The sequence below is a fragment of the Anser cygnoides genome, chromosome 29 (assembly GCF_040182565.1).
Source record: "Anser cygnoides isolate HZ-2024a breed goose chromosome 29, Taihu_goose_T2T_genome, whole genome shotgun sequence".
NCBI lineage: Eukaryota > Metazoa > Chordata > Aves > Anseriformes > Anatidae > Anser > Anser cygnoides.
In genome coordinates, this window is record NC_089901.1 from 2,613,285 (window position 1) to 2,629,040 (window position 15,756).

Here is a 15,756-nt window from a genome sequence, read left to right on the forward strand (position 1 = left end):
GAAAAGGGGGTGCAGCAAAGGGGGGGGGCGATCAAGATGGGGCAGTGGGGGGGGCAGGTTTTGTTGGGGGGGGGCTGCAACGAAGTGGGGCCTGCAACGGCGGGGGGGGGGGCAGCTGCTGAAGGACGCAGTGATGGGAAACGCTGCGGGGAGGGGGGGGGATGCGGGGGGGGGGGGCGTGCAATGAGGGGAGGATGCGAGGGGGGGAGGATGGGGGGGCAAAACGGGGGGTGCGGGGGGGGTGAAATACGGGGGGGTGTAACGGGGGGGTGAAACGGGGGGGCGCAATGGGGGGGGAAATACAGGGGGTGTCATGGGGGGGGATGAAATGGGGGGGTGAAATGGGGGGGCGCAATGGGGGGGGTAAAATACAGGGGGTGTCATGGGGGGGGAAATGGGGGGGTGAAATGGGGGGGTGGGGGGGTGAAATACAGGGGGGTCATGGGGGGGGATGAAATGGGGGGGTGAAATGGGGGGGCGCAATGGGGGGGGTGAAATACAGGGGGTGTCATGGGGGGGGATGAAATGGGGGGGTGAAATGGGGGGGCGCAATGGGGGGGTGAAATACAGGGGGGTCATGGGGGGGGTGCAGTGGGGGGGGATGAAATGGGGGGGGTGAAATGGGGGGGGCTCAAAGGGGGAGGCAATGGGGGGAGGCAATGGGGGGGTTGTGCAATGGGGGGTTGTGCAATGGGGGGTTGCAATGGGGGGGGGGGGGGCTCAACGAGGGGGATGAAATGGGGGGGGGGGGGGGGGGCTCAATGCGGGGGGGGGCTCCATGGGGGGGGGGGCTCGCACCAAGCAGGGGCCGCACCGAGGGGGGGCCCTACGAGCGCCCGAAGCCCCCCGCCCCTTCACGAGGATGCAGCTGCGGCGGCGCAAGCTCCGGGGAAGCGTGTGTGTGTGGGGGGGGGGGGGGGGGGAAGCCCACCCCCCCCCCCCCCCCCCTTGGGACCCCCCCCCCCATTTTTTTTTTTTACCTCCTCGATGCGCTGCAGCCACTCCCGGTTCTGCGCCAGCTCGGCCATAAACGCCTGGTGCTGGAGCCAACGCTTGTGGGGTCGCTGCTCCGGGGCCGGATCCTGCGCCATCGCCACCTTCTCCCCGACCCAACCGTCCAGCTGCGGAGAGCACAGGGTGGGGGGGTCGCCGAGGGTCCCCCGAAATCGGAGACCCCCCCACCTTTCGGTTTCCTTCTGGCCCTAAGAGGCCCCCACCCGAAACGTGGGTACCTGCGCGGTTGCATGGGCGCGATGCCGCAGAGCCCTGCAGCAGCCGGGCGGAGCGCCTCGGCCAGCCTCCTGCCCCCCCCCCCCAGGGAGAGAGTGGGGGGCACAAAAAAGGGTGGGAGCCCCCCCGCTGGGGAGGTAGGGCACCCCGAAAATAGGGTAGGGCATCCCGCAAATAGGGTAAGGCGAGCTGGGAATGGGGGGGGACACGGCGTCGCAGAAAGAGGATGGAGCACCCGAAAATAGGATTCGGTCCCCCCCCCAAAATAGGATGCAGCACCCCGGAAACAGGACGGCCCACCAAAGTTAGGATGCAGCACCCCAAAAACAAGGCGCAGCAGTCAGAAAATGAGATGCAGCGCCCAAAAAATAGGATGCAGCACCCCAAAGGTGGGATGCAGCACCCCAAAAATAGGATGCAGCACCCCAAAAATAGGATGCAACACCCCAAAAGTAGGATGCAGCATCCCAAAAATAGGATGCAGCACCCAAAAATAGGATGCAGCCCACCAAAATTAGGATGAAGCACCCCAAAAATAGGATGCAGCACCCCAAAAATAGGATGCAACACCCCAAAAGTAGGATGCAGCATCCCAAAAATAGGATGCAGCACCCAAAAATAAGATGCAGCACCCAAAAATAAGATGCAGCCCACCAAAATTAGGATGAAGCACCCCAAAAATAGGATGCAGCACCCCAAAAATAGGATGCAACACCCCAAAAGTAGGATGCAGCACCCCAAAAAGTAGGATGCAGCATCACAAAAATAGGATGCAGCACCCAAAAATAAGATGCAGCCCACCAAAATTAGGATGAAGCACCCCAAAAATAGGATGAAGCACCCCAAAAATAGGATGCAGCACCCCAAAAATAGGATGCAACACCCCAAAAGTAGGATGCAGCACCCCAAAAAGTAGGATGCAGCATCACAAAAATAGGATGCAGCACCCAAAAATAAGATGCAGCCCACCAAAATTAGGATGAAGCACCCCAAAAATAGGATGCAGCACCCCAAAAATAGGATGCAACACCCCAAAAGTAGGATGCAGCACCCCAAAAAGTAGGATGCAGCATCACAAAAATAGGATGCAGCACCCAAAAATAAGATGCAGCCCACCAAAATTAGGATGAAGCACCCCAAAAATAGGATGAAGCACCCCAAAAATAGGATGTGGCCCCCCAACATAGGATGCAGTCTTCCAAAAAGAGGATGCAGCACCCGAAAATAGGATTCGGTCCCCCCCCCAAAATAGGATGCAGCACCCCAGAAACAGGACAGCCCACCAAAGTTAGGATGCAGCACCCCAAAAACAAGGCGCAGCAGCCAGAAAATGAGATGCAGCGCCCAAAAAATAGGATGCAGCACCCCAAAGGTGGGATGCAGCACCCCAAAAATAGGATGCAGCACCCCAAAAAGTAGGATGCAGCACCCAAAAATAGGATGCAGCACCCCAAAAAGTAGGATGCAGCACCCAAAAATAGGATGCAGCACCCCAAAAATAGGATGCAGCACCCAAAAATAAGATGCAGCCCACCAAAATTAGGATGAAGCACCCCAAAAACAAGATGCAGCAGTCAGAAAATGAGATGCAGCGCTCAAAAAATAGGATGCAGCACCCCAAAGGTAGGATGCAGCACCCCAAAAATAGGATGCAGCACCCCAAAAAGTAGGATGCAGCACCCAAAAATAGGATGCAGCACCCCAAAAAGTAGGATGCAGCACCCCAAAAATAGGATGCAGCAACCCAAAAGTAGGATGCAGCACCCCAAAAATAGGATGCAGCACCCAAAAATAGGATGCAGCCCACCAAAATTAGGATGAAACACCCCAAAAATAGGATGTGGCCCCCCAACATAGGATACAGTCTTCCAAAAAGAGGATGCAGCACCCGAAAATAGGATTCGGTCCCCCCCAAAATAGGATGCAGCACCCCAAAAACAAGATGCAGCAGTCAAAAAAGATGCAGCGCTCAAAAAATAGGATGCAGCACCCCAAAAATAGGATGCAGCCCACCAAAATTAGGATGAAGCACCCCAAAAATAGGATGTGGCCCCCCAAAATAGGATGCAGTCTTCCAAAAAGAGAATGCAGAACCCCAAAAAGAGGATGCAACACCCCAAAATAGGATGCAGTCTTCCAAAAAAAGAATGCAGCACCCCAAAAAGAGGATGCAGCACCCCAAAATAGGATGCAGCACCCAAAAATAAGATGCAGCCCACCAAAATTAGGATGAAGCACCCCAAGAATAGGATGTGGCCCCCCAACATAGGATGCAGTCTTCCAAAAAGACAATGAATGACCCAAACCCAAAAATATGATTCGGTCCCCCCAAAATTAGGATGCAGCACCCCAAAAATAGAACAGCCCACCAAAATTAGGATGCAGCACCCCAAAAGCAAGATGCAGCACTCCAAAATAAGATGCAGCGCCCAAAAAACAGGATGCAGAAAACCAAAAAGAGGACATAGCCCACCAAAATTAGGATGCAGCGCCCCAAAATTAGGACGCAGCACCCCAAAAATAGGATACAGACCACCAAAAATAGGATGTAGCACCCCGAAAATAAGATGCAGCACCCAAAAAATAGGACGCAGCATCACAGAAATAGGATGTGCCTCCCCAAAATAGGATACAGTACCCCAAAAATAGGATGCAGCCCACTAAGATTAGGATGCAGCCCCCAAAAATAGGATGTGGCCCCCCAAATTGGATACAGCATCCCAAAATAGGATATAGAGCCCCAAAAGAGGATGCAGCCCCCCCAGAATAGGATGCAGCACCCCCAAAATAACATGTAACCCCCCCCAAAAACAGCACTGAGACCCCCAAAATAAGACATAGACCCCAAAATAGGATGTAGCACCCCCAAAATAGCATTCAGCCCCCTAAAATGAGATACATCCCCCCAAATTAGGATCCAGCCCCCTAAAATATCACACAGCCCCCCCCCAAAATAGCACCCCCCCCATAACCAGCAGCCCCCCCCCCCCCCGCAGGGCCACCAGCCCCATGGCATGGGGAGGGGGACACATCCTGGTCCCCCTGTGCCCCCTCAAGCAGCCGGTGGGGACCCCCCCCCCCAGTGAGAATTTATTTTTGGTCCCCCCCCCAGCGTGGATTTATTTTTTTTTGGGGGGGGGGTCTCGGCCCCTACCTCGTGGCAGTCCTGCAGGAACTGCTGCAGCTCCAGGTGGTCCTGCAGGCGCTGCATCCACTCCTGCGCCAGCTCGGCGTTGCGGTGGCTCCTGGGGGGGCCGGGGGGGCTCGCATCAACCCCCCCACCCCTCCTTTAAACCTCCGGACCCCCCCCCCTCAACCACAACCTCCCCCACACTTCCGTCATTCCCCCAAAACGCCGCTGTGACCCAAAGGGAAACTGAGGCACGGGGGGGTGGAGGCCCCCCCGGGATGCACCCATCAATGCGGGGGGCGGGGGGGTCGTTGTCACCAAGGGGGGGCGCCTACTTGGTGCGGAGGGAGTCCATGGCCTCCGCCACGCGGGCGCTGTAGAGGTTGCCCTGGCGCTGGAGGCTCTCGCCGGCCTGGAGGGCCAGCTGGACCTTGTGGAGGCCGAGCTCCATGGAGGTGGCGAAGTCCCGGTGCTTCTTGATGGCGTTGGCCACGGCCTCCACCGTGTCGGGGAGCTCGGCGTGGGCCAGCGTGGACTCCTGGGGGGGTAGGAGACGGCCTGGTGCCACCTGCGGGGCCGCTCCAGCCTCCCCGTGGAGGCCACCAAGCCCATTTCCTCCCAGCCTTCCCCATGGAGGCCATGGAGGCCACCAAGTCCATCTCCTCACGGTGTTTCCAATGGAGGCCACCAAGTCCATCTCCTCCTGGCCTTCCTCATGGAGGCCACCAAGCCCTTCTCCTCCCAGCCTTCCCCATGCAGGCCACCATGCCTTTCTCCTTCCAGACTTCCCCAGTCTCCATCCTCCCAACGGAGGCCACCAAGCCCTTCTTCCAGCCTTCCCCATGAAGGCCACCAAGCTCTTCTCCTCTCAGCCTTCCCCAGTCTCCTTCCTCCCTGTGGAGGCCACCAAGCTCTTCTCCTTCCAGACTTCTCCACTCTCCATCCTCCCCATGGAGGCCACCAAGCCCACCTTCTCCATCTCCTCCCAGCCTTTCCCATGGAGGCCACCAAGTCCTTCTCCCAGCCTTCCCCATGGAGGCCACCAAGCCCTTCCCCTCCCATCCTCTCCCCCACTTCGGGGCTGCGACGTCCCCGAGGAGGCAAGGCCAACCTGGTTGTACAGGCTGGCCTCGCACTGCTTGACGTCACGGAGGAAGAGGTGGAAGACGTGCGCCTGCACCAGCACCTCCCGGCGAGCCTCCCAGCTCTGCAGAAGCTTCCCCCAGCCCGCGTCCAGCTTCTGCAGCCACTGCTGGAGCGAGAGGTAGGGGACCTCGGCCTCCTCCAGCGCCAGGAGGTCGCTGGCCGCCTGGATCTTGGTGTAGTCCTCCTCGTAGCCATTGATCTCCTCCTTGAGGGCCGCGTGTTGGTTCAGCAGCCTCTCCGCCTCAGCCAAGCTGCCCGGCACCTCCTCGTTGGCCACCGCCGCTTGGGTCTTCACCAACCACCCCAAGAAGTTGTCCAGGTCTTGGATGAACTGCTGCAAGCGCCCGGCGACGCTGAGCGAGTCCTCGCAGCCCTGCAGCGCCCGCTTCAGGGCCTCCCACTCCTCGCTGATCTCCTCGAAGGGCAGCAGGACCTCCATGGCCCGGCCCGGGTGGTCCGCAGCCAAGGCTTCACCCTCACGCTGCAGCTCCACCAGCCTGGGCTCCAGCACCACCAGCGCGGCCTCCATGGTGGAGAGGCGCCGCTGCAAGGCCAGCACGCCGTCCAGGTCGCCGCCGCCCGACTGCGTGGCCTCGATGGCTTTGCGCTTCTCCCGCACCTGCGCCTTCATCTCGGCGCACTCCAGCAGGTAGTTCTGGATCTTCAGCACCGAGCTGAGCTGTCCCTTCTTGTGCTCCACCAGCTCCACCACCCGGTTCCACCTGGGGATGGGGACAAGCAGGGGATGGAGCCCTGCGGAGGCTCTGCCTCTACGAGGAGGTCCGGCCTCGGCATGGCCAACCCTTGCGGTGGGCTTGGCATGTTGCGTTGGAGGGCACGATCCCATGGGGACATCCCACCAGGCTGGGAGCACTGGTTGGTGGTTGGACCTGATAATCTAGAAGGTCTCCAACCAAAATGAATTTATCACTGGGCATGGCCAACCCTTGTGGTGAGCTTGGTGCGTTGCGTTGGAGAGTTGGACACCATGGGGATGTCCCACCAAGCTGGGAGCACCGGTTGATGGTTGGGCTTGACCATTGGGGTCTTCTCCAACCAAAATCAATCCATCATTGGGCATCACCAACCACTGGGATGGACTTGGTGCATTGCATTGAAGAGCTGGACCCCATGGGGACATCTCAACAAGCTGGGAGCACTGGTTGATGGTTGGACTTGACCATTGGGGTCTTCTCCAAACAATCAATCTACCCTTGGCCATCACCAACCCTTGTGGTGGGCTTGGCCCCGTGCACCACCGAGCTGCCCCCTCCCCACGCTGATACCTGCTGTTGAGGTGGTCCTGGCAGGCGCGGACCTCCTCCGAGCTGGGGTGGCCTCCTTCCACCAGCTGCTGCACCACCTGGTTGACGTCCAGGATGCGGCCCATCACGCTGTTCATCTCCTGGTCCAGGCTCTCAAACCTGCCCCGAGCAGGATGGGGACATCAGCGTCCCTGAGGGACAGCGGCCACCGGGCGCCCGGTCCCCACCATCCCGCACCTGTGCTGCACCACCTCAACCTCATCCAGCTCCTCCGGCACCTCCATCCTCTCCAACCACTGCTCCTTCTCGTCCACCCAGACCTCGCAGGCGTGCACCTCGCTGAACATGCGGTAGACGGCCAGGGCGTCCTGCAGCCACTGCTGCCGCAGCACGGCCACCTCGGCCACCTCCCCGTAGAGCTGCTCCACCTCCACCACACGGATCTGCACGTCCACCCCTTGGCGGTGCTCGGGCGCCAGCAGCGCCAGCTGCTTACGGAGGGCCACCACGGCCGCCCGGTGCTTCTCCACCTCCTCCACCACCGCCCGGTGCTTCCGCAGCAGCGCTTGGGTGGAGTAGTCATCGTGGCCAAAGTCGTCGCTGGAGACGATGCGGTAGGTGTCCTGCAGCCAGGCCACCAGGTCGTCCGTCTCGGCGCTGAACTGGAAGAAGTTGAGGGCCTCCTGCAGCCGCTGCTGGTGCAGCCCCGTCACCTCCTCCAGCTTCTTCCAGCGCAGGCGGACTTCTCGGATCTTCTCCTGGATCCCACCGGGGCTGAACCTCTTCTTGGCCAGGATCTGCTCGCCCCGCTTCATGGTCTGGTGCAGCAGCGCCCGCCGGCTGCCCAGCTCGCCCAGCATGCTCTTGTGCTTGGTGGTCAGCGTCAGCACGCTGCTCAGGTCCCGGCCACATGTCTTGGCAGCCAAGATCTGCTCCTTCTCGCGGATCCATGCCTCGGCCTCCTCCATCTCCTGGAAGAAGGCCCAGAGCTGGCGCGAGTCCTCCAGCTCCTTGCGCCTCTTGGCCGCCATCTCCCCCAGCTCCTCCAGGCACGTCTGGACATGGTTCACCCGGTTGCAGATGATCTGAGGGTCGCAGGGCTGGTAGCCTGGGACAGGAGAAGATGACTTAGCAAGGAAGGTCTTGAACCCTGTGGTCAGCCCCTCTGGTGGCACCCAACCTGATGGCACCCATCCTAGTGGCACCCAACATGGTGGAACCCAACCTGGGGGCAACTAGCATGGTGGCACCTACCCTCTTGGCACCCAACCTAGTGACCTGGCATCCAACCCAGTGGCCCCCACCCTGGTGGTCCCCGTTACCCTCCAGCTCCGAGAACTTGAGCGCTGCAGCATTGAGCGCCTGAACCCGCTCGGTCTGGGCAGAAATGTCGGCCTCCAGCAGCCCATGCTTCTGCAGCAGGTCCTCCACCTCCAGCAGGTGCTTCCCCAAGTCCTTGGAGACCAGCAGCACCTGGGGAATGGGGGGCGAAGCCAATTGGGTCCGGAGTTCGCGTCCTCCCTGGGGATGCCCGGCGTCCCCCGGCTCTACCTGCATCTCCTCCATCCAGTCGATCATGTAGACCATCTCCTGGAAGATCTTCTGCAGGGCCAAGTTCTGCTCGAGGCGGGCACGGCGGGCGCGGACCAGCTCGGTCAGCAGCCCCCACTGCCGCAGGATGTTGTCCTTCTGCGCGCTGATGCGCTTGGTGTCGTAGTAGCCCTCGGATTCCATCTCCAGAGCCAGCTCCACCACCACCTGGATGCGCTCCTGGTAGGAGGAGATGTCAGCCTCGATGGCCTCGTGCTTCTTCATGGCCGCCTCCACCGCCGGCAGGTCGTAGCCAAAGTTGTCCTGGGGTGGGGGGAGATATTGTAAGGAAGGTGGGCCCCCCACCTAGGAGAGCTGGACCCCCTGGGGACATCCCATCAAGCTGGGAGCACTGGCTGATGGTTGGACTTGACCACCAAGGTCTTCTACAACCAAAATCAGTCTACGATTGGGCATCACCAACCCTTGGGATGGGCTTGGTGCATTGCATTGAAGAGTTGAACCCCATGGGGACATCCCACCAAGCTGGGAGCACTGGTTGATGGTAGGACCTGATAACCTAGAAGGTCTTCTCCAACCAAAAGGAATCTATCCTTGGGCAATGTCAACCCTTGTGGTGGTCTTGGTGCACCACACTGGCGAGCAGTACCCCATGGGGATGTCCCACCAAGCTGGGAACACTGGTTGCTGGTTGGACTTGGCCATTGGGGTCTTCTCCAACCAAAATCAATCTATGATTGGCCATCACCAACCCTTGGCATGACCTTGGCCCTCGGGGTGCCCACCAGGAACCCACCGACGCCAGCCCCACCGTTCTCCCCAAGAACCCCAACCCCACCCAGCACCCAGAACCACGTGTCCCTCCCCCTCTTTTTCCCGGTGTGGGGGGGTCCCAGTCGAGCCCCCCCACCTGCGACACCAGCCGCTGGTTCTCGTTCAGCCACGTCTCCCGCATGGCCGCCTTGTGGTCGAAGCGTTGGGCCAGCAGCTCCAGCTTCTCCTGCCGGATCAGCTCGTTGCGCAGCGACACCTCCCGCTCGTGCTCTGCCTTCTCCAGGCAGCTCCAAGCCTACAAGGGGGAGGGGTCGCAACGGGGTTTCGCCCCGAGGGTCCCCCGGGGGGACACCTCGCCCCCGTCCCACCAGAACCTTGTTGATGTCGGAGATGCTCTTGCCCTCGCTGGGGACGTAGAGCTTGCGGTTGGTGGCCCGCAGCTTGCTCTGGATGGTGAAGAGCAGCACCTCCAGGTTCCCCTTCTCCTGGAACCTTTCACGGGGTGGGCAGCGCAAGGTCAGAACGTGGCCCCCGACCTTGTCCCCCCCCACCCTCGTCCGGGACCCTCACTTGACGGGTTTCTCCAGGGTGCAGAAGGCGGTGAAGGCCTGGAGCTGCTGCTGCACCCCGGTGAGGGAGTTGGCGAACTTCTGGTTGCTGATGATGGTGACGGTGTGCTGCACCCAGGCCAGCAGCTCGGCCGCCAGCGCCTCGTACCGCTCGATGATGGCCTCGATCTCCATGGCCTGATCCAGCACCTGGGTGCGGGGGCGTGCACAGCTTGGGGGGGCTTCCCACAGACCCCCCCCGAGGCAACCATGCATGGTGCAAGGATGCATATTGCAATCCTGAAGCAACCGTGCATGGTGCAAGGGTGCACTTGCGACCCTCAAGCATCCACACATGGTGCAGGTTTGCGTCTTGCAACACCTTGAGCAACCGCGGATGGTGCAAGGATGCCTCCTGCAATCCTGAAGCAATTGTGCATAGTGCAAGCATGCACCTGTAACCCTCAAACAACCACATGTGGTGCAGGGGTGCATTCTGCAACCCCTCAAGCAACCGTGCATGGTGCAAGGATGCATGTTGCAATCCTGAAGCAACTACACGTGGTGCAATGGTGCACCTGTGGCCCTCAAGCGACCATGCATGGTGCAGGGGTGCATCCTGCAGCCCTTTGAGGAACCATGCATGGTGCAAGGGTGCATCCTGCAACCCTCAAGCAACTGTGCAAGGTTTGGGGTGCATCCTGTGGGACACCACCCAGCACCTGTTGGGCTGGGGCGCCTCACGGAGCCACGGACGGAGCCCCCCCATGGAGCACAGGAGGGGGCTCCCCGCGGGGTTGGGGGTCCAGCACCCCACGGAGTGACGCAGGGACACCTCGATGCCCACCTTCCCGATGCGCTTCCCCTCCACGGCCAGCGCTTTCATCTTGGAGAAGTAGTGGTAGAAGGAGACCACGTAGGTGATGATGGACTTCTCGTCAGGGTCCTCCATGTTGACATCTGCCGGGCAGCGAAGCGTCCGTCCCTGAGCCCCCCTGCCCCCAAAATGCCCCCCCCCCCCCGCGCCACCATCCCCGGGCTAAAGAAGTCCTCGGGGGCAGCAAACGAAGCCAGGAGGAATTAACCAGGAGCGAGCGATGGGGTGAGGAGGATGGGTTGGATGAGGTTGGGGTGGGTGGGTGGAGAAGACCTCGCACCCCGCACGGACGGACAGACGGATGGACGGACAGGCGGACGGCTAGATGGGTGGATGGATGGATGGACGGATGGGTGGACAGACGGACGGATGTGTAGATGGATGGATGAAGAGATGGATACACGGATGGACAGGGATGGATGGATGGATGGATGGATGGATGGATGGATGGATGGATGATGGACAGACAGATGGACAGAGGGATGGACAGATATGTAGATGGATAGATGGATGGGTGGACAGATGGGTGGACGGACAGACAGACGGAGTCCCCCAGCAGCAGCAGGGACACGAGGACACCCCGTCCCGTCCCGTCCCTACCCTCGGGGTCCAGCAGCTTGCTGAGCCCCAGCTGCTGCTCGGCTGTGTTGAAGGCTTGCTGCAGGTTGTAGGTAGCGTTGGACTTGGTCAGCTTGTGGAAGTCGATGAGATCCGGCCTGCAATCGGGACACAGCCACGTGGAGCCCAATTTTAGGGTGTCCCCCCACCCCCCAAAAAAAACACCAGCCCCACGGAGGAGCCCCCAGCCCCGTGGCCGACCTGTGCTTGTGGATGAGCGCGTTGAAGGCCAGCCCGTCCCTCCAGCTGGTGGTGAAGTTCTGGATGTTCACCTCGGGGTACCTGCGGGAAGAAAGGGGAGGGTCACCCCTTTTTTTGTGGGGGGGGGGGGGGAGGACCCATCCTGGCGTGGGGACGGTGCCACCACTCACCCTGCTGTCTTCATCTGGCACCAGAGCAGCAGCGCGTCCTTGGCCGAGCGCGTCTCGCGGTTGTCCTCGGTCTTGATCTTGATCACCTGGATCTGGATAAAGCCGATGGGGCACTGCCACCGGGGCTGGGGACCCCGTCCCCAAATCCAGGGGACCCCTCCCCCGGCCAGCCCACCTGGAAGCGGAGGATGATGGTCCAGATGAGGCCGAGGGTCAGGCGGTGGTTGCCGTCCACGATGTCGTGCGAGCCCACGTTCTCCAGGTGCACCCGTTGCTCCTTGAGGAACTGCAGCGCCTTGTCCACGTTCTCCAGCGAGTGGATCCGCATCCGGCCCCGTGTCGGCTTGGGCTGACACCCCAAAAATAAAGGGGGGGGGGTCACAACCCCCCAACACCCCCAATCTCCCCCCAAAAAACTGCCAAGGCTCCACCAAGAACCCTACGGAGACGGCTGGAGCCCCGCTTGGGTCTTGGGGCGACGGATGGATGGGAAGGGGGCGATAGATGGATGGGAAGAGTTGGGGGTGACTTTTTGGGGCATGGGGGTGCTGGGGCGACCCCATTTCTCACCAGCTGCTCCCCGGAGAGCACCTCGAGGAGGCGGGTGAGGACGTAGCCGTCGCGGAGGTCGGCGTAGAGGTCCCCGACGCGGCACGAGGCGCGGGCGAGGTGCGCGTTGACCCACTTGGTGAAGGTCTTCTTCTGCACCGCATCCCGCTCGTCTACCCCGGGGGGGGGGGGGGGACACACAAATAACCCATCGGACCCTCCCCAATCCCACCACCCCCCCCAGGAGCACCCATGGGTGCCGGGCAGGGTCCCACCAGCCAAGGCTTTGATGCGGGAGCACTCGAAGAGCTTGGCGGTGGCCGCGGGGTCGGGACCCTCCCAGGGGCCGTTGTTGTTCTGCGGCACCTCCATGGTGTCCACCTCAGTCGCCATCTTGGGGGGGGTTAGGGTTTTTTTTTATTAGGGGGGGTTGATAGGGTCGTGGGGGGGGGGTGCGGGACCCCCGAAATGTCCCCGTCCGTCCGTCCGTCCGTCCATCCGTTGTGCCCCCCTTTCCCTTTGGGATTAAGGGGGGGCTCCTCCACACCCTAGTTGTGGGGTGTTGGGGGGAGGGGGCAATGGGGGACCCCACAGCCCCCCTCACCCCAACTGCCTCCCAGCAGCCCCCCCCACATCATCCTAGGTACCCCCCAGCATCTGGTGCAGCCCCCCCGAAAAGCAACCCCTGCAGCCCCCCTTAAAGCATCCCCCAGAGACCCCCACAACCCCCCTACAGCCCCCCAGCACCCCATAGAGACCACCCAAAATCCCACGGAGACCCCCCCAAATCCCATAGAACCCCCCCCCAAAAATTCCTATAGAGACCCCCCAGCATCCCATGCAGCCCCCCCAGCTCCCCATATAGCCCCCCCAGCATCCCCCAGAGACCCCTCAGCCCCCCTGCAGCACCCCCAAAATCCCATAGAACCGCCCCCAGCACCCCTGCAGCGCCCCCAGCGCCCCACAGAGACCCCCAGCCCCCCTGTAGCCCCCCCCCCCAAATCCCATGCAGCCCCCCCAGCATCCCATACAGCCCCCCCCGACCCCCAAGGGCCCCCTCAGCCCCCCTGCAGTCCCCCCAAAACCCCAAGCAGCCCCCCCCAGAGACCCCCCAGCACCCCACAGAGCCCCCCCAGCCCCCCATAAAGCCCCCCCCCCGCGCTCCCCCCCTTCCCTCCCCCCCTTCCCCGCAGGATCCGGCCCTCCCCGCGGTCACCTTGAGGGACCCCCCCGGGGATCCCGCTCCCCCCCCCCCCCGGAGCCTCCCCCCGCCGCTACCCTGGCACCGGGGGGGGGGGGGGCTCCGGTGCCCCCCCCCCCCCCAGGAGCCCCCCCCCCGCTTCCAGCATCCCCCAGCACGTCCGCACCGGGGGGGGGGGGAGGGAAAAAAGGGGGTCGGGGGGAGCCCCCCGGTGCTGTGCCCCCCCCCCCCAGGGTGGGATGGGAAAGGGGGGGGGGGGGGCAATTACCGGAGGGGGGGGGGGGCACTTACCTGGGGGGGGGCTGCGCTCCCGGGGCCGCCGCCGCGGAGCCGCCCGGCTCGCCCCGAGCTCCGCCCCCACCCCGGCAGCCAATCCCGGGGCTGCCCCCCCCCCCCCCGTGACCCCCCCACCCCAAAATCACGCCGGTGCTGCACCGCCCCCCCCCCCTCCGTAACCCCCCCCCCCATCGGTGCTGCACCGGGAGGGAGGGGGGCGGGGGCTGCCGCCGGTAAAAGGGGGGGGGGGGGGGGGACAAAGGGGGGGGGCCGTGCAAAACGGGAGGGGGGGGGTGCACGAAAGGGGGTGTGCAAATTGCAGGTGCATGCACCAGGGTGTGCAAACAGGGGTGCACGAGTGCAGATGTGCAAAGCGGGGTTGTGCAAAGCGGGGTTGTGCAAAGTGGGGGTGCACGGGTGCCGATGCATGAACAGGGGGTGCATGAAGAGGGGTGCACGAACGCAGATTTGCAAACTGGGGGGTGCGTGCACTAGGGGTGCACAAACGGGGGCCGTGCAAACCCGGGGTGCACAAACAGGGGTTGTGCAAACCGCAGGTGAAAGCACCAGAGTGCACAAAGCAAGGCCGTGCAAACTGGGGGTGCACGAACAGGGGTGCACGAACAGGGGCGTGCAAACTGTGGATGTGCAAACGGGGGGTGCGTGCACCAGGGGTGCACAAACTGGGGCCACGCAAACTGCAATGGGGGTGTGCAAACTGCAGGTGCAGCACCAGGGGTGCACAAAGTGAAACTGCGGGGCACGAGTCGGGGGTGCACAAACCAGGGCCATGAAAACTGCAGGTGCAAACTGGGGGTGCACAAACAGGGGTGTGCAAACTGCAGGTGCATGCACCAGGGTGCACAAAGCAAGGCCGTGCAAACTGCGGGTGCACGAGTCGGGGGTGCACAAACCAGGGCCATGGAAACTGGGGGGTGCGTGAATGGGAGCGTGCGAACTGGGGGTGCACGCACCAGGGGTGCACAAAGCAAGGCCGTGCAAACTGGGGGTGCACAAACAGGGGTGTGCAAACTGCAGGTGCATGCACCAGGGTGCACAAAGCAAGGCCGTGCAAACTGGGGGTGCACGAGTCGGGGGTGCACAAACCAGGGCCATGAAAACTGGGGGTGCATGAATGGGAGCGTGCGAACTGGGGGGTGCACGCACCAGGGGTGCACAAAGCAAGGCCGTGCAAACTGGGGGTGCACAAACAGGGGTGTGCAAACTGCAGGTGCATGCACCAGGGTGTACAAAGCAAGGCCGCGCAAACTGGGGGTGCACAAACTGGGGCCGTGCAAACTGGGGGGGGTGCACGAGTCGGGGGTGCACAAACCAGGGCCATGAAAACTGGGGGTGCATGAATGGGAGCGTGCAAACTGGGGGTGCACGCACCAGGGGTGTACAAACTGGGGTTGTGCAAACTGGGGGTGCATGCACCAAGGGTGCACAAAGCAGGGCCGTGCACACCGGGGGGGCACGAACGGGGGGGCACGGATGCAGATGTGCAAACTGGGGGGGTTCACGCACCAGAGGTGCACTAACTGGGGGTGCACGAACAGTTTGTACGAACCAGGGGTGTATGGACCGGGGGGGGGGTGCAGCAGGGTTGCATGCACCAGGGTTGCACAGGCTGGGGTCGTGCAAACCAGGGTTTTACAGGCCCGGGGTGCACAAACGAGGGCCGTGCAAACGAGGGGTGCACAATGGTGTCATGCAAACCGGGGTGCATGCGCTGGGGGTGCACGGACAGGGGGGTGCACAGAGCAGGGCCATACAGTGCACGGGCTGGGGCTGTGCAAACGGGGGGGGTGCGTGCACCAGGCGTGCACAAATGAGGTTGTGCAAACTGGGGGGGGGGGGGTGGGGGGTGCACAACCGGGGTTGTGCAACCGGGGGGGGGGGCGGGGTGCATGCACCGGGGGAGGTCGTGCAAAGTGGGGGTGCACGCATCGGGGCGGTGCAAACCGGGGGTGCACGGAATGGCGTCGTGCAAACGGGGGGGGGGGGGGGGGCACGTACCGGGGCGGTGCAAACCGGGGGTGCACGGAATGGCGTCGTGCAAACCGGGGGGGGCGGCACGTACCGGGGTGGTGCAAACCGGGGGTGCACGGAGCAGGGCCCGGTGCACGCCCCGGGGCAGGGAACCGCCCCCCCCCCCCCCCCCGGGGCGGGGCCGTGGCTCCGTGGCCGCCCCCCCGGGGGTGGAGCGAGGCGGGGGGG

The 15,756-nt window shown here is 62.4% G+C and overlaps 1 protein-coding gene across 4 annotated transcripts in view; it reads right to left on the bottom strand.

Annotated features, from left to right (window-relative positions):
- Window positions 1-15,756, bottom strand: part of SPTBN4 (spectrin beta, non-erythrocytic 4) — a 32,027-nt gene that overhangs the window by 14,577 nt on the left and 1,694 nt on the right. The window contains exons 1-19 of one of the 4 annotated variants that reach the window (XM_066984747.1): window positions 15,556-15,639; window positions 12,335-12,452; window positions 12,081-12,232; window positions 11,686-11,859; window positions 11,511-11,602; window positions 11,341-11,421; window positions 11,122-11,237; window positions 10,492-10,604; window positions 9,667-9,854; window positions 9,471-9,588; window positions 9,233-9,391; window positions 8,323-8,625; window positions 8,094-8,244; window positions 7,009-7,879; window positions 6,793-6,930; window positions 5,472-6,228; window positions 4,696-4,898; window positions 4,385-4,475; window positions 981-1,121 (exon numbers count right to left, since the gene is read on the bottom strand). In XM_066984747.1, the coding sequence (XP_066840848.1) occupies window positions 981-1,121; window positions 4,385-4,475; window positions 4,696-4,898; window positions 5,472-6,228; window positions 6,793-6,930; window positions 7,009-7,879; window positions 8,094-8,244; window positions 8,323-8,625; window positions 9,233-9,391; window positions 9,471-9,588; window positions 9,667-9,854; window positions 10,492-10,604; window positions 11,122-11,237; window positions 11,341-11,421; window positions 11,511-11,602; window positions 11,686-11,859; window positions 12,081-12,232; window positions 12,335-12,452 (3,966 nt within the window). In that variant the 5' untranslated portion in view covers window positions 15,556-15,639. Of the gene's footprint in view, window positions 1-980; window positions 1,122-1,232; window positions 1,445-4,384; window positions 4,476-4,695; window positions 4,899-5,471; window positions 6,229-6,792; window positions 6,931-7,008; window positions 7,880-8,093; window positions 8,245-8,322; window positions 8,626-9,232; window positions 9,392-9,470; window positions 9,589-9,666; window positions 9,855-10,491; window positions 10,605-11,121; window positions 11,238-11,340; window positions 11,422-11,510; window positions 11,603-11,685; window positions 11,860-12,080; window positions 12,233-12,334; window positions 12,453-13,551; window positions 13,609-15,555; window positions 15,640-15,756 lie in introns of those variants that run through there. The other 3 variants (XM_066984748.1, XM_066984746.1, XM_066984749.1) reach the window with 3 other exon arrangements.